The sequence below is a fragment of the Acomys minous genome, assembly GCF_964271855.1.
Source record: "Acomys minous genome assembly, chromosome: 14".
NCBI classification, from domain to species: Eukaryota; Metazoa; Chordata; class Mammalia; order Rodentia; family Muridae; genus Acomys; species Acomys minous.
This window is the reverse complement of record NC_140496.1, coordinates 5,750,984-5,766,146: the sequence shown is the minus strand read 5'-3', so window position 1 is coordinate 5,766,146 and position 15,163 is coordinate 5,750,984. Positions and strand designations below refer to the sequence as shown.

The following is a 15,163-nucleotide window of genomic DNA, read 5'->3' as shown; positions in this document are numbered from 1 at the left end:
GAGACTGGAGAACGGGGACATGAGGGCGAAACAGAAACTGCTTAAATTATATTATTTTTGATGTTTCCTTGGGGTGTGGGTCGAGACAGGATCTTGCTGTGAAGCCCTGGCTGGCCTCAAACCCATAGCAGTCCTCCTACGTTGGCCTCCTACGTGCTGGGACTACAGGTGTGTGCCCCTATACCTCCTGGTCCGTCCGTCCGTCCTTCCTTCCTTGTTTTCTCATTCGAGACAAGGTTTCCCTGTGTAGCCTTGGCTGTCCTGGACTCGCCTTGTAGACCAGGCTGGTCTTGAACTCACATCAATTCGCCTGCCTCTGCCTCCCGAGTGCTGGGATTAAAGGCGTGCGCCACCACACCCGGCAGTTCTTCCTTTCTTTATGTAGATCTGCATTTTTTTTAACCTTAAATTTTCTCCATGTGTTGTATATATGGAACCTTTGGAGAAGCAGCAGGTGCTCTTGGCCATTTCTCTGGCCCCAGGACCTGAGGTTAGTCTCCTCTCTCCTGGCTCCCTGGGCCTCATGCAAGCTAACACAGACACACACCTTAGCCTGACCTGCGTTTCTCTAAAAAAATGTCTACTATTCCTTGTGGGGAGGCCTTCAGACAAATTCTTTCTATTTTTGTCTGTGACCTTATTTGTCCTTAACTTTTCTTTTTTTCCCCTTCTTTTTATAGACCAGAACTTACAGAGATCTGCCTCTGGGTGTTGGGATTAAAGTTCCTTCACTTTGGAGAGTCCTTTTCACAAGGCACAGATTTCCAGGCAGGTGTTTTCCTCACCAAGGCTTTTTCATTTTGCCCTCTTTCTGTTTCTTGGCTCCTGAGAAGCCGGGTGATTCTTCTCATTGTTTTTCCATAAGGGTAACCTTGTTCAGGATTTCTGTAGGGTTAAAATGGTATGCCTAGAGGCTAGGGAGAGCCTGGAGGGTAAGAGTGAGCACCCGGGGCTGGGCGTGGTGATGCACGCCTTTAATTCCCACACTTGGGAAGCAGAGGCAGGAGGATCGCTATGAGTTCAAGGCCAGCCTCGTCTACAAAGGGAGTCCAGGACAGCCAAGGCTACACAGAGAAACCTAAGAGTGAGCACCTAGCTGGGTGGTGGTGGCACACACATTGGTCTCAGCACTTGGGACATAGAGGCAGGCAGATCTCTGAGTTCGAGGCCAGCCTGGTCTACAGAGTAGGACAGCAAGGACTATACAGAGAAACCCTGTCTCCAAAACACCAAACCAAAAGAGTGAAAAACCAAGGCTGGTAATGGTGGTGCACACCTTTAATCCCAGCACCCAGGAGGCAGAGGCAGGTGGATCTCTCTGAGTTTGAGGTCAGCCTGGTCTACAGAGAGTCCAGGAAAGCCAGGACTGTTACACAGAGAAACCCTGTCTTGGGAAAAAAAAAAAGTGGAAGAACCATGTTCAGAGCCCCAGAGCCAAGGTAAATGACAGGTGGGCGTGGCAGCCTGTAACACTGGCACTTAGGAGGCAGAGAATAGAGGTTCCTGGAGCAGGTCAGCTAATGAGACTGCTTAAGTTGGAGCGCTCTGGTTAAGGTGAGACTCTGCATCAGTGGATGAGCTGCAGAGCAACAGAAGACACTGATGAGCGCGCTTCTGGCCTTGAGAGCATGCGTCCTGATTAGGGTTACTATTGCTGTGGTGAAACAGCATGACCAAAAGGCCCGAAGAGCAGGGCGTGGTGGCACATACCTTCAATTCCGGCACTCGGGAGGCAGGGGCAGGTGGATCGATGAGTTTGAGGCCAGCCTGGTCTACAGAGCGAGTCCAGGACAGCTAAGGCTGCACAGCTGACACTGAGGCCGTGAAGGAGTGTTGCTCCTTAGGACGTGCTAACCTTTATAGTTCCCAAGGCCACCAGCCTGAAGTGGCACCATCCACAGTGGGCCCAGTCCTTTATCAATCACTATTAAGAAAATGCTGGAGCTGGGCGTGGTGGCGCACGCCTTTAATCCCAGCACTCGGGAGGCAGAGGCAGGCAGATCGCTGTGAGTTCGAGGCCAGCCTGGTCTACAAAGAGAGTCCAGGACAGCCAAGGCTACACAGAGAAACCCTGTCTCAAAAAAACCAAAAACCAAAAAACCAAAAAAAAAAAAAAAAAAAAAAGAAAGAAAGAAAGAAAGAAAGAAAGAAAAAAGAAAATGCTGTGCTGGAGAGATGGCTCAGAGGTTAAGAGCACTGTCTCCTCTTCCAAAGGTACCAAGTTCAATTCCCAGCAACCACATGGTGGCTCACAACCATCTATGATGAGATCTGGTGCCTTCTTGTGGCAGGCAGGAGCACATGTGGGTAGAGTACTGTATAAAGAACAAATAAATTAAAAAAAGAAAAAAGAAAATGCCTGATAGGCTTGCTTATAGCTTGATCTTATGGAGACTTTTTTTTTAAAGTCCTCCTCTCAGATAACTTTAGATTGTTATCCAGTTGACAAAACTAGTCAGCGCAACATGCATGCATATACCCATACATACACGTGCACATCACGCCCACATACACAAAGGGGCCCACACATATGTAAACAGGCATATATACAAACACATAAATAGCCCTGAGTATGGTGGCACGCACTGTAGCCCCAGGCCTGAAGAGGTAAAGACAGGGTTCCTGCGGCTTGCTGTCAGACAGCCTGAATCAATCAGGGAACCCCAGGCCCCACCTCAAAAAACAAGGTGGGTGGATGGCTCAGCAGTCAAGAGCAGAAGATCCAAATTCAGTTTGCAGCACCTACATCAGGTGGCTTGTGACTGCTTCTCAGTGTAGCTCCAGTGGGATTTGATCCCCTTGGCCTTCAGAGGCACATTCATGTACCCCCTCACCCCCGACACACACACACACACACACACACACACACACACACACACACACACACACACCCCATACACACACCCCACACACATACAGACACACGCACATACATACACACACACACACAGACACAGAGTTAGAGATAAAGTTAATCTTTAAAACAAACAAGTAGGGCTGGAGAGATGGCTCAGGGGTTAAGAGCACTGACTGTTCTTCCAGAGGTCCTGAGTTCAATCCCCAGCGACCACATGGTGGCTCACAGCCATCTATAGTGAGATCTGGTGCCCTCTTCTGGCATGTAGGTGTACATGCAGGCAGAGTATTGTATTCATAATAAATAAATAAACAAATCCTAAAACAAAAACAAAAAACAAACAAGTATGTGGTTCCTCAGAAATAACATCCAAGGTCTAAACAATCTCTGGCGTACATACACATGCATGCATGCATACACCCATGCCTATGCTCAGATATTTTACTTATTTTTTTCCCCTAAAGGGGTAGTCTTGAGTTTTACTCTGTAGCCCAGGCTGGCCTGGAATTCACTCTGTAGTCCAGGCTGGCCTCATATGTACAGTGACTGTGAGGTGAGCCACTCTTCCTGGCACTTTCCCTGCTTGGTGTCCTCAGAGTTTCAGAGCCTTGGTGTCTGACACTAGGCTGAGGAGACTGTCACTCATCACTCCTTCCTAGCGCGCAAGCGTTGGCGTGTGTCTGTCCTCAAGGTCCCTCCATCGTGGCGCTCAGTCTGCTGGCCAGTTCTGCGGGGCAGCAACAGCCTTCCTCTCCCCAGTGCCCCTCCTCTAGCCTGTGTCTGTCTCTGCTGTGTTAGGAACCCCAAGACACCTCCCCACTGCTTCTCGTTTTTTTGTTTTTTGTAGACAGGGTTTCTCTGTGTAGCGTTGACTGTCCTGGACTCTGTTTGTCCACCTCCCTGCTGAGGTAGCTATCTTAAGGTCCTCGGTGTTCCCTGCTTTGGAAGTGGCCCACAGCCCCACCCCTTCCCACAAGGGCAGAGGCTGAAGGCTGGAAGGGTGGTGAGTCCTCCTTCCAGAACCACACTGCTACACTGAAGGCCACTAGCCCTGGACCGCCCGCTGCTGGTGCTGCGGGGACCCGTACCCAGTGATCCCCTGGTGCCCTGGAAACTGGGAGCGGCCCGCGTGCTCTTCCGGTGCCTCACAGTTTGCTCCAGATGACACAACAGTTCTCACTGCCGTCCACAATGGCCAGCTCTGCCTGGTGACAAGTCTAGGCAGGTGTGCCTTATTTTGCTGCTTGCATTTTTCAGTTTTAAAACCTTCATTGATGAGCCAGGTGTGGTGGCACACACCTTTAATCCCAGTACTCTGGAGGCAGAGGCAGGCAGATTGATGTGAATTTGAGGCCAGCCTGGTGAACCCAGGACAGCCAACGCTACACAGAGAAACCCTGTCTCCAAAACAAAACCCTTCATTTGTGTTTTTGAGATGGCGTCTCGACCGAGCTGGGCGTAAACTTGTGACCCTAACCTCCTGCGTGTTGGCCTTGTAGGTGAGCTCTGCTGTGCCTGGTTTCTGTGGTGCTGAAGACAGGACCCAGAGCCTGCAGCGGTCAGTCTACCAACCGGGCTGCCTGCCCAGCCCTGTTTGTTCTTTGAGACAGGGTCTTGTTTCTTAGCCAAGGTTGACTTCAAACTTACTATATAGCCCAGGGTGGCCTCAAACTTGGAGCCATCCTCTGGCCTCAGTCTTCAAAGTGCTGAGGTCACAGTCATAGGCCACTGTGCACATAATATGTTCCGTCAGCCATTTGGGTATTCTTCTTGTTGTCTATTTCATTAATACTAGGTATATTTCAAATGGCCCAAAGAATGCTAGGTTGCTTCCTTGGAGGCTCTTGTAATAGCTGCGTTATTGTATGGGTGCTGCCTCCAACACTGCTGTTGATGCACAACCATCTAGAGCCTTCCCTGGTGAGTGACCGTTTGCTGTTGCTGTATGCTTAGTGAAGTTTCCTGGGGTTCTGAGACTCTGGGTCTTGTGGACAAACTGAACTGTTACTTTGCTTTATCAGGTAACAGGCCTAGTTAGAACCAGGCTGTGTCCCTGCCTGACAGTTCCCACTGTCTGCCCTTTCCCCTCTCCCCATCCACCCACGGTCGCAAAGCCAGTTTGGCTTGGGAGGCAGAGGCAGGTGGATCTCTGTGAGTTCGAGGCCAGCCTGGTCTACAAAGCGACTCCAGGACAGCCAAGGCTACACAGAGAGACCCTGTCTCAAAAAACAAAACAAAAAAGACACAGGTCTGTAACACCACCCTGCTGTGAATGCTGCTGACACCAGTCCTTTAGGACCCACAGCAAAAAATGTGGTGGAGCTGCCCTGGTCTTGAGCACTTCTGAACTGGGCCATTCTCCAGAACGTTCCCTTTTGGTTTCCTTGATAAGCTACTGGGCTGCTTAAGAGGATGGTTCCTCAATTACCCAGAATCCCTTCATTCCAGAGTCAGTGGAGCACAATGCTGTGCCATTTCAACCCTCTTACATTTGCTGAGACTGACTTCTGACCTACTATCTGTTGTTCCTGGAGAGTAACACAAAGGGCAGTAGGCAGTTTGCTACTGTTGGGTGCACAATGTATGGATGCCAAGTGCCAAGGAGACGTGACTGGTCTGTGGTGATTTCTTGCCTGTTTGATCCTTTATGGAAGGTAGGGATGTTAACATCTCCCCCCAAAAGAGCAGATCTGTTAGCAGTCAAGGCGGTTTTTTATTTACCTAGAGATGTCTTTAATTTCTCAACGTGGGGGGGGGGTTAGGTTTTTGTCCTATGTGTCCTACACTTTGGGAGGCTGACCAGGCCTTCGAGCTTCCTGGCTCTGCTCCACAGTCCTGGGTGGCCTGGAGGGCCTTCCTGTGGCTGCAGTGGTGTGTGTTGCTGCAACTTTATAAGCTGACCATATCCAGTTAAGTTCATTGGCCTTTTTTTTTTTTTTAATAAATCAAATTTGGGCAACTTCTGACTGTTCTTCCTTCATTATTTCTCTCTTCTTCCAGGGCTCCCTCAGGTATTGCACATTGGCCTTGGCACCTGTAGAAATGAGGCTTTCCTTCAGTTTCTTTCTTTCTTTCTTTCTTTTTTTTTTTTTTTTTTTTTTGAGGCAGGGTTTCTCTATGCTATCTTGGCTGTCCTGTACTGGCTTTGTAGACCAGGCTGACCTTGAATTCACAGCGATCCACCTGCCTCTGCCTCCCGAATGCTGGGGTCAAAGGTGTGCACCACCATGCCCGGTTTCTTAAATTTAATTATCTCAATGATCAAATTCAATTACTTTACTATCTAATCAGAATGTCTGTCCATTTGTTTCTTTAAAATAACTTGTTGGTTCTGGCCAGTGAGAAACTTTCTATCATCAGCCATGTTGATTCTTTAAACATGATTTCCTTAGCTCTTTGATACAAACTTTTTTTAAAAAAAATATTTATTTATTTAGTATACAGTGCTCTGCCTGCATGTAACACCTGCGGGCCAGAAGAGGGCACCAGATTTCATTGTAGATGGTTGTGAGCCATCATGTGGTTGCTGGGAATTGGACTCAGGACCTTTGGAAGAGCAGGCAGCACTCTTAACCTCTGAGCCACCTCTCCAGCCCTTGAATACACACTTCTAAGCTTTTAGTCTTTGTCTAGAAAACCAGTTTCTTATCCAGAGTTTCCCTCAGTGGCTCTGACAGGTGACAATGCTACTTTGGACTTCATGTGCATAAACCTTCAACCTCAGGTGGAGCTAAGAAAATGTTCTCAGATGCTTCCTGTGCAAAGAGGCAGAGCCGTTACAGCTTCCTGTCCCCCAGCAGTGTGCCCATGGAAACGTTCCTGATGCCCACAGCCGACCTTTCCTTATGTATTGGCTTATGCGTTCTCAGGATAGGGTGTTTCTGACCAATGCTGTGGGAAAAAGAGGGAGTTCCTTTGAAAGTCAGACTAGGTCAAGTAGTGACAAACCAGTAACAGCTGCGTCTCCAGGGAGCCGTCAGGTAGGCCAGATGGTCCTAGGTTCCACGCAGGGACGCCCCCTGGCTGGCTGCAGGGGAATTCTCAAGGCACCAAGAGTCAAAGGGGTGTGATGGCAGAGACGCCTCAGACTCATTATTCTCACCTCTCAGTTGCTTTCTTGTGTGAGCAGAGACTGAATTTCATGAGCTTTGAAATCTCAAACAGTTCCTTTCTGCTGACTAGCTAGAAGGAGCATGCTTTTGGGGGTACCTTCGCAGCTTTCAAATCTTGCCATTTTCTATTAAGCGGATATTCCTTTCTTTGTTTACGTTAGGATCTACGTGAAGGCTGCTCTGAAGTCCTCCTCTCATGGTTAGGACTTTGTAAGTTTCACTGACGGTTATTTCGGCACCATGAACTGTATCTCAGTGTGTCTGACTATCATATCTAGCGTCTCTGAAAACGGAGACGTGCCCCTTATTTGCAGCACCCTCCCTCCCCAAACTTATGAAACAGCAAGAGGTGCCCAAAACATGATCATGGAACAGAGACCCAGTCAACTCCGGCTCAGGAACCGGAACACTAGCTTCAGGGTGCAGCGCTGACTCCTGTTTTAAATTCCACACAAATCCGATGCCGTTGCTTTGGATATGGGTGTTGCTCTGTAGTTCTCACTGCGCTCCATCACACGCTGTCAACTCGTGTCAACTCATTGAGACCTGGCTGGTTAAGTATGGAGGGACAAGTGGCATTTCCCACATTGGGGTCAAGCATGTTGTCAGACATCCATCCGTTAGTCGGTTGTGATCAGACCTGCCTCCACCAAACAGGAGCTTCAGCATCCCTGAGGTAGGGAAACCCTGCTGCAGGACAGCTCTGAGGTGGTGGGAGGGGAAAAAAAAAGGAATTCCTAGTGTCTGGAGCAAGGCGCTGTTACCGCGCCTGTTGTAGCTCATCTTGGCTGTGGCTCCTACTGCCCCTCTGGTTTAATTCTTTAATTCTCCTCTCCACTCTGCTATGTGCCTTCCCTATATCCCAAGTACAAGACAGAAATCAGAAGATGAAAATCACTTGTAGGCTGGGTGATGACAGCCCACGCCTTTAATGCCAGCACTCGGGAGGCAGAGGCGGGCGTATCTGAGTTCGAGGCCAGCCTGGTCTACGTAGTGAGTTCCAGGACAGCCAGAACTACACAGAGAAACTCTGTCTCAAAAAATTTTTTAAAGGAAGGAAGGAAGGAAATCACCTGTAGGGAGCTGTTCTGGTTCTCCATGGCCCTCACCAGGCTCCAGGTGCCACCTGGACAGGAATCTTAGGCCAGCCAAGGACACAGTGGACCTAACCCTACCTCAGAAACCATCTGTGCAGGACGGGGAGCTGCTCCTGAGTTTCCTAGGAAAAGTGGCACCTATTACAGGCTGCAGGAGAGCCACCATCACTGTTTCACCTGTTCTTTCCCTTCCTCTTATGTCCTCTTTCTGTCCTAGCCTGGCACCCTTAGCTGGGCACCAGCCCTGCCCCTCCTCCTACCTCACATTGCATGCGTGCGTGTGTAGGTACGTTGGCTGTACTGAGTGCGCTGGCTACAGGTTTGGTTTTGATGTGCATGAGCTTCCTGGTTCTCTGATAGAAGTCTTATATGAAGGTCAGCTCAGCATGGTGTCTCCCTCAGGTTGGGTTGTGTTGGTTTCAGGGACACGAGGCATACAGTCAGTTCACACACTCAGGTCTGGCTTCTCAGGCTGATGGGTAAGATGTCTGTCTGTAAACGATCTCTCTGCATCTATATATCCGGCTTGTGTGGAGTTGCGAGGAAGCCTTATGCTGTAGAGTTCGAGGCTGTTCACTATGGCTGAAATTGCTGGTTCCAGGGATGCTTGGTGAAAGAGGGGATAATGTAATCTTTTAAAGTGCAAAATGGAGCTGCCACAAGCGTTTCATGATAAAGCTAGGTGGTTTATGGATGGATAGTGAACAAGAGCCAAAAAAGGACTGGGGGGGGGGGGGCGGAGGAGGAGTCACCTAGTGCAGAGCTACTAGGACACCTATACACTGTCAGTCCATGCTCAAGGCCAAGGGGTCTTCAGCAGAGACTAACGGGATAGATCTGGTGGTGGTGGAAGCCTAATGTCCACAGCCATCTGGACATGGCAGGTGTCCTGGAAGCTGAAGAGCTGCTTAGGGGCAGATGGCTGTTGGTGTCTAGTCTACCCTTGTCTCACAGGCTAACAGACCATTGGCTAGGAGAGGCTGGCCTCTGAACTGTGCAGAATTCTACCTTGAAGCCGACCCCTAGAAGCCCTTGACACCTGTAAGCTAATGTACTGGTCCCTCCCCCGAGGGACCCCGCTACCTGAAGTGACTTGCCATGTACAAAAAGCATTTTAATTAATTTATTTATTTCTTTACACATAACTGAAAGTGATGTTACAGTACATAAGTTATTTACAACTGTGCAGTAATGTGTTGCAAAATAAATTATCTAGAAGGCAGCAAAAGTACATTGTGAATGTATATAAAACTGTACAGGTTTGCGGATACACTCTATAGGATTATTGGCTCTGTAGTGTTTCAAGTTACGTTCTCAGAAAGAGAAACAAAATGCCCAAGATTAAAGGAAAAATATACAAACCACGTGGATTTGACTCCATTAAAAACACTATTGGAGAGTCCTGGCTGCGTCCCTATGTCCAGGCAGGCGGCGGCCGAACCCTTGCCGGCACCAGTGTCCAAGCCTGTCCCTGCGGAACGTGGCGGGACAGCGCTTTCCTGCCTCTCTGACCTTGAGGTCACTGCTAATGCGAGGTGGACGCCTTAGTCTCTATTTTCCATTAGTTGATCAGAATGGAACGAGGAATTTAAAAAAAAAAAAAAAGAAAGAAAGAAAAGAAAAGAAAAAAATAAACCGCACTCTGTTCTGCTCCTCAAGTGCCCTGTCGTCGGCTGGAAGAGAACCCAGAGGGCATGGCTGAGACAAGCCACTCTGTGGTCATGGCCTCCTCGTCCCAAGGCTGGCAAAGCTCTGCAGTGTCTGGGCCTCGTGCTCCCACAGCAACTGGTAAAAAGAGATGCATTCTGCCTCACTGGCATCTGAAGGTAGAGACGTGTGGCCAGGTGCAGTCTCTGGGCTCCTCCCACTCGTTGGACGCGGTGCTCCCTCCTCCGCTGCCGGGACTCATCAGCAGCACTGGGCGACCTTTGTGGCCCTTGTTTGTGTCCTGAGACCTTCCTCTGAGTGTCATGCTGGCAACAGTACGAAGTCATCGTTGACGTCAACCATGGGCACGTAGAAGGATGGCACCTCATTTACACACAGGGACTTGTGCCCAGCAGGGTCCAGCTCCTGGGCCTTCAGCTGCCACTCCATCCTTTGCACAGCATTGAGAGCTGCAGCCTCATGCTGCTGCCGCATCAGCAAACATGTCTGTGGGACACACAAGGTGAGAGGGATGGCCAGGCCCTGGTTGCCACCACTGCCTTCAGGTTTCAGCACAGGATTGCAAACCCACCCTCGTTCTTTCTTAATCCAGAACCTGGATCATCCCCTGCTGAGGCCCAGTCCTAGAGCCAGCCATGGAGGACAGGGCTAGAGCCCTGCATCTGGCAGATGCACCCTCCCCAATTCTGTGCGTCAGACTGCAGCCAGGCATATGGAGGTCCGACCCTAAAGTGCTGCATACTGCCTCCCCTCCCCCATCCCTACCAGCAGCTGTTACCACACCTCTGGGGGTTGTAGCAGTTTTACCAGACCCCAAATAGCTGTGCTTTTACTGTTTTCATTTTGTAAGGTTTTATATGTGTGTGCAATACAGGTCTGTGTTCACAGTATACATTTGAAAGTATACATAAGGGACCTGGATGTAGTAGGACATGGTTTGGGACCAAATGAGTCATTTTGAGCATGGCCCAGGGAGTCCACCATGCTTAGAGTTGATGTTCAAGCTGACAGTCCTGGGGTCCAGTTGACTGGATCACCCCCATGAACACGCTGCTCATATCCTTAAGTTCTAAATGACTAAAGCCAGACACACAGTTTATGCAATTTGATGCTGTGAGCCTACTCAGTGAAAACTACCAGCGGGCTCGTCTCCCTCCTCCAACCCAGCCTTGCACAGCCTTCTTAATGAAGACTCCCATTCACCTTTTGGTTCTACAGGAAATGCACACAGAATGTATTTTCACTAAGGTGTGGGCAGTTTATCTTCTCCCAGGACTCTCCTCTAAAACATTTGGCTATTTTATCTCCTTTGAGGATTCTTTTTAAAGAAACTTTAGAACTGTTTCCTTTGTTATCGGTTAAATGAACTAAAATGTAGCATTTTAAATGTACATGGTCAAATTTCATAGTCTCTTCTAGTCAACTTTATGCAGAACCTCGCCTGGGGAGAGGTGTCTAGTGACCCAGAGGTGACTCTAGGATAAGTTTTTTGGCATCGGGCTTCTCTGTGTAGTCTTGGCTGTCCTAGACTCATCTTGTCGACAGGCTCTGTCTGCCTCCTAAGTGCTAGGATAGGGGCGTGCACCACCACGCTCAACTGCGCCCTGCTTTTGACTGCCTCAGGCCCAAGCTCTGTAAATACCTTCTGTAAATAGCCCAAAAGCCACAAGGGCTTCTGACTGTCCCAAGGTCTTTTCAGTACCTCTGAGCAACCCCTTATGATGTGCTGGCTGTTCAATTCCCAGCGAACATCTTCCTGTCTACAATATGCATTTGACGGCAGCAGTCAGGAGATTCTGGGATGCTCCTCTTCCCTCCATGAGAAGAGCAACATTTATGCGAAAACTGCATAAAGGAGAGATACCAACTTTTCCTCATTTGTGAGTGGCATGCTGGAGTCTCATGGTACCCTACGGTTGGCTTTAGCAGCTGCAGGTGGAGATCTGCATCCTCCTCGTTGATCTACCTTTTACCCATCCTCTTGTCTACTGCACTAGCCAGTCCTTCAAGTGTGGAAGGTATGTTGTGACCTCTTAGGGCTCAGGTTGGGTCCTGTCAGGAGCTGCTCCCTATACCTGGACAGAAGGGAAGACACTGAGGAGACTACAAGGCTAAGATCTTCGCTCCCTGAAATTAGCAGTGGTGACCATTTACGATCGTGCTGGCAGTGGTGCAGCCTCCATGGCGAGCAGTCTGAGGCTAGAGGGACTCACCTTCATGCGGTCGTACTTATCATCTACATCCTGCAGCCAAGAGATGAACTGGCGGGCGTTGAAGCGATCTCGCACAGACTTGTTCTCGTCACCCTGTGGAAACCAAACAGGGATGTTCAAAAAAGCTCATGGAGGCCGGGAGAGGGTGAAACCCTTGGTGCTTCAGCCCTTTCCCTCAGAGAACACAAGGGTACTTGTTTCGACTACCTGCTCTTGCCCTGAGAGGGAGTAGAGCCAGGCAACCAGCCTCTGGCCCCTGAGAGGTGGGGCATCGCTACTTGGCAGAGCTGCATGGGGTACGGCTGTGCGGGAGCCCTATGCACGCATTGAGAGGGACAGATCAGGACGGTGGCTTCCACTCTGTTGCTTTAAGATTAGAGCATCACAAAGCTGGCAATGGTATACTTAGATTTAATCCTTTCTAGAAGCTAAAAGTAATTCTGCTTTGAAAAGGACAGTTGAGGAGACTGAGGGTCTCTGTAGGCTGGGGTCAGCTTCCTTGCTGGGTCTCCCTCTGTGAAGTCTGAGCTGTAAATAGATCCTCACATGAAAATGACCTTCTTTTTGTGTTATGATAGAGTAGTCTGCAAACCAAGTTTTTAAATTATGTCACAAAGGGGGAAAACTTGGAGCTGGAATGGCTACAGCAAAACAGGCTCTGTTTGGCTGGCATGTGGTGGGTGGGAAGGCAAGTTAAAAAGTTCTGAAGTAGTTGGCCCGTGACTCTCTGCAGACCAAGTGTTAACCAATATCCAATATGCATCAGCAAGGACTCGGGCAGAGACTGTCTTATCTTCCTTCTTCAAAAGTGACCCAGGGATTTTGTGTTTAAGCAAAGCTCTCAAACACTGTTTTATCTGGCCCCCAATTAAATCTGCTTCAGTTTGCTGACAAATGCAGCGTACCTTTTGTGCTAGGCAAGGTGGGACCTATGTAAGTCCAGCAGAATAGAAGTTCAAGGCCAGCCTAGGCTACACGAGGCTGTCTCTAAAAAGGATACCTGTGCAAAATGGGGACCAAGTATAAGAACATTAATGGACTGGGCGTGGTGGCGCACGCCTTTAATCCCAGCACTCGGGAGGCAGAAGCAGGCCTATCGCTGTGAATTTGAGCCCAGCGTGCTATACAAAGCAAGTCCAGGACAGCCAAGGCGACACAGAGAAGCCCTGTCTTGAAAAACAAACAAAAAACCAAAAAACCAACCAACAAACAAAAGGAACATTAATGGATTGAAAAAAGTTTAAAAAAATAATAATTATTATGAATACAATGCTCTGCCTGCATGTAACACCTGCAGTCCAGAAGAGGGCATCAGATCTCATTATAGATGGTTGTGAACTACACCATGTGGTTGGTTGCTGGGAATTGAACTCAGGACCTCTGGAAGAGCAGACAGTGCTCTTAACCGCTGAGCCATCTCTCCAGCCTGAAAAAAGAGCTTTAACCCAAGTCTTACTGAGTTGTGCTGTACATGGCAAGGAGCCTCGGAAGCACAGGTTTTAAGAGGTCACCAAGGTCTTAACAGCCAGGAGGGAGCCGGTTACAGGCAGCCACTGATAGGAATCTGCCCACAGAAAACAGCATGTAAAGAACATGATGCAGCGTGTGACAAAACAACCTCAGGACAGAGTAGGTTAGGGCCGTTATCTATTGGAGACTTGCAGAGCAGGAAAAAGACTGCTGGGAGTTCCCCGAGGGAGGTGGTGGGACTGTGCTCACTGAGAACCTGGGGCAGGAATGCAGTTATGGCACTGGGATGCTACTCTGGTGGGTATTGTCCTGGCTCAGTGCTTCCAGGCCCAGCACAGTGAACCTAAGAATTTTTCCTAGCCTCACAGGACTGCCTGGTCTGTGGCCCCAACATCTTGTTGCTGCAGTTATCATCGACTCATCATGGCCACTAACATAGCAGCCCCAGTCAGCTGTAGCTGTAGCTGGGACTGCAAATTTAAACAGACTGACATGGCCTCTGCAGCCTGTAAGAGAGAGGAGGGTGCTACTCATCCTACTTGCCTGCACAAGGCCTTGTCCGTGACACTCCCATGCCTTTTGAGGCAACCAGGGACTGGGAGCTTGGGCATGCCAGGAGCAGGAAGCTCTGGTCCTGATGCAGCGCAGAGGCTTGGGTATGTAGACTGTGTCTTGGGTAGAGAAGTGAAATCTGGCACCAAACTCAGTAGCGGTACTGACCTGGCTTTCCAGAGGCATGTTGTAGACCTCGGAGTCCAGCAGCATTGTACATGCACTGAATGGCACTGCCTGGTTGGCAATGGTCCTGGCTGCCCGGCAGTGAACTCTCAGGATCTCTTGCTCACAGGACACAATCAGCTTCTCCTGAGGAAGAAGAGGAACAGGTAAGCTTAAGGTCATTGCTACCAGGACCCTTGCCTAAGGCTCCACTTACCCTCTCGATGCTGTGCTGCAGACGCAGCTTACCCCGCACAGCCTCTTGCTGCTTGAACAGCTCCTTCAGGGGTTCTGCCAGAGAGGGAGGGGGTGCAATCTGCAAATGTAGGGGGAGAGAGATAAGCCACAAAGACCAGACTTAAAACTTGGACATATTCCAGCTTAGCACGGATACCCAGAGACCGGCTGAGAGGTATCAGAGGCTGAACCGGAAGTAACATGGTCACTCTGCCCTACAGAGTACCTGGGCAAGGAAGAGACAGTCAGCTGTACCCACCTATGCCAAAGGGTGGCGCTGTGGGAGTTTTGTGAGTGAAGAGGGTGCATATATAGAATCCCGAACCAAAGCTGGGATGTCTCGGGGACGGGGGCAAGTAGACAAGCAGTCTACAGCAATAAGTGGAACCCACCCATATCCCTATGGCCCTATGGAAGAGGCCGTGGGTTGTTGACACTATGTCTCACAGGATGAATAAGTAAATACACCACAGGCAGTGAGAAGCAGGCCACCTACTCCTGGAAAGAGACCATAGAAGGGAACTTCTGCACTGCTGAGTAGAAGTCAGGGCAGCATGGAATCAGACTTCCAAAGTGCACACAGAAGTAGGGGAGTTGTGTACAGGGCTGCAGGCAAGCAAATTCTGTTGTCTCTTGTCACTATAAACCATGAGAGGTGACAACTGCAGGGTTGGGGCACCAGATGTAGTCCCCTGTAAGCCAGGAATATAAGTGCTCAGAAGATAAGCAACAATGCACAGCAGAAGATTAAGAGCTTTCTGTACCACAAAACAGACTGGGTGAGGCTAACAG

The 15,163-nt window shown here is 49.4% G+C and overlaps 1 protein-coding gene and 1 long non-coding RNA gene across 7 annotated transcripts in view; one reads left to right on the top strand and one right to left on the bottom strand.

Annotated features, from left to right (window-relative positions):
• Window positions 1–15,163, top strand: part of LOC311582977 — a 39,917-nt gene that overhangs the window by 5,488 nt on the left and 19,266 nt on the right. The window lies entirely within an intron of this gene.
• The window catches only part of ANKRD11 (ankyrin repeat domain containing 11), a gene marked incomplete at its 5' end in the record, with an annotated part of 158,009 nt that continues 152,021 nt past the window's right edge, over window positions 9,176–15,163 (bottom strand). For all 6 annotated transcript variants that reach the window (XM_084756307.1, XM_084756306.1, XM_084756303.1 and 3 more), the window contains 4 exons: window positions 9,176–10,220; window positions 11,948–12,040; window positions 14,138–14,281; window positions 14,352–14,450. In XM_084756307.1, the coding sequence (XP_084612433.1) occupies window positions 10,035–10,220; window positions 11,948–12,040; window positions 14,138–14,281; window positions 14,352–14,450 (522 nt within the window). In that variant the 3' untranslated portion in view covers window positions 9,176–10,034. The remainder of the gene's footprint in view (window positions 10,221–11,947; window positions 12,041–14,137; window positions 14,282–14,351; window positions 14,451–15,163) is intronic.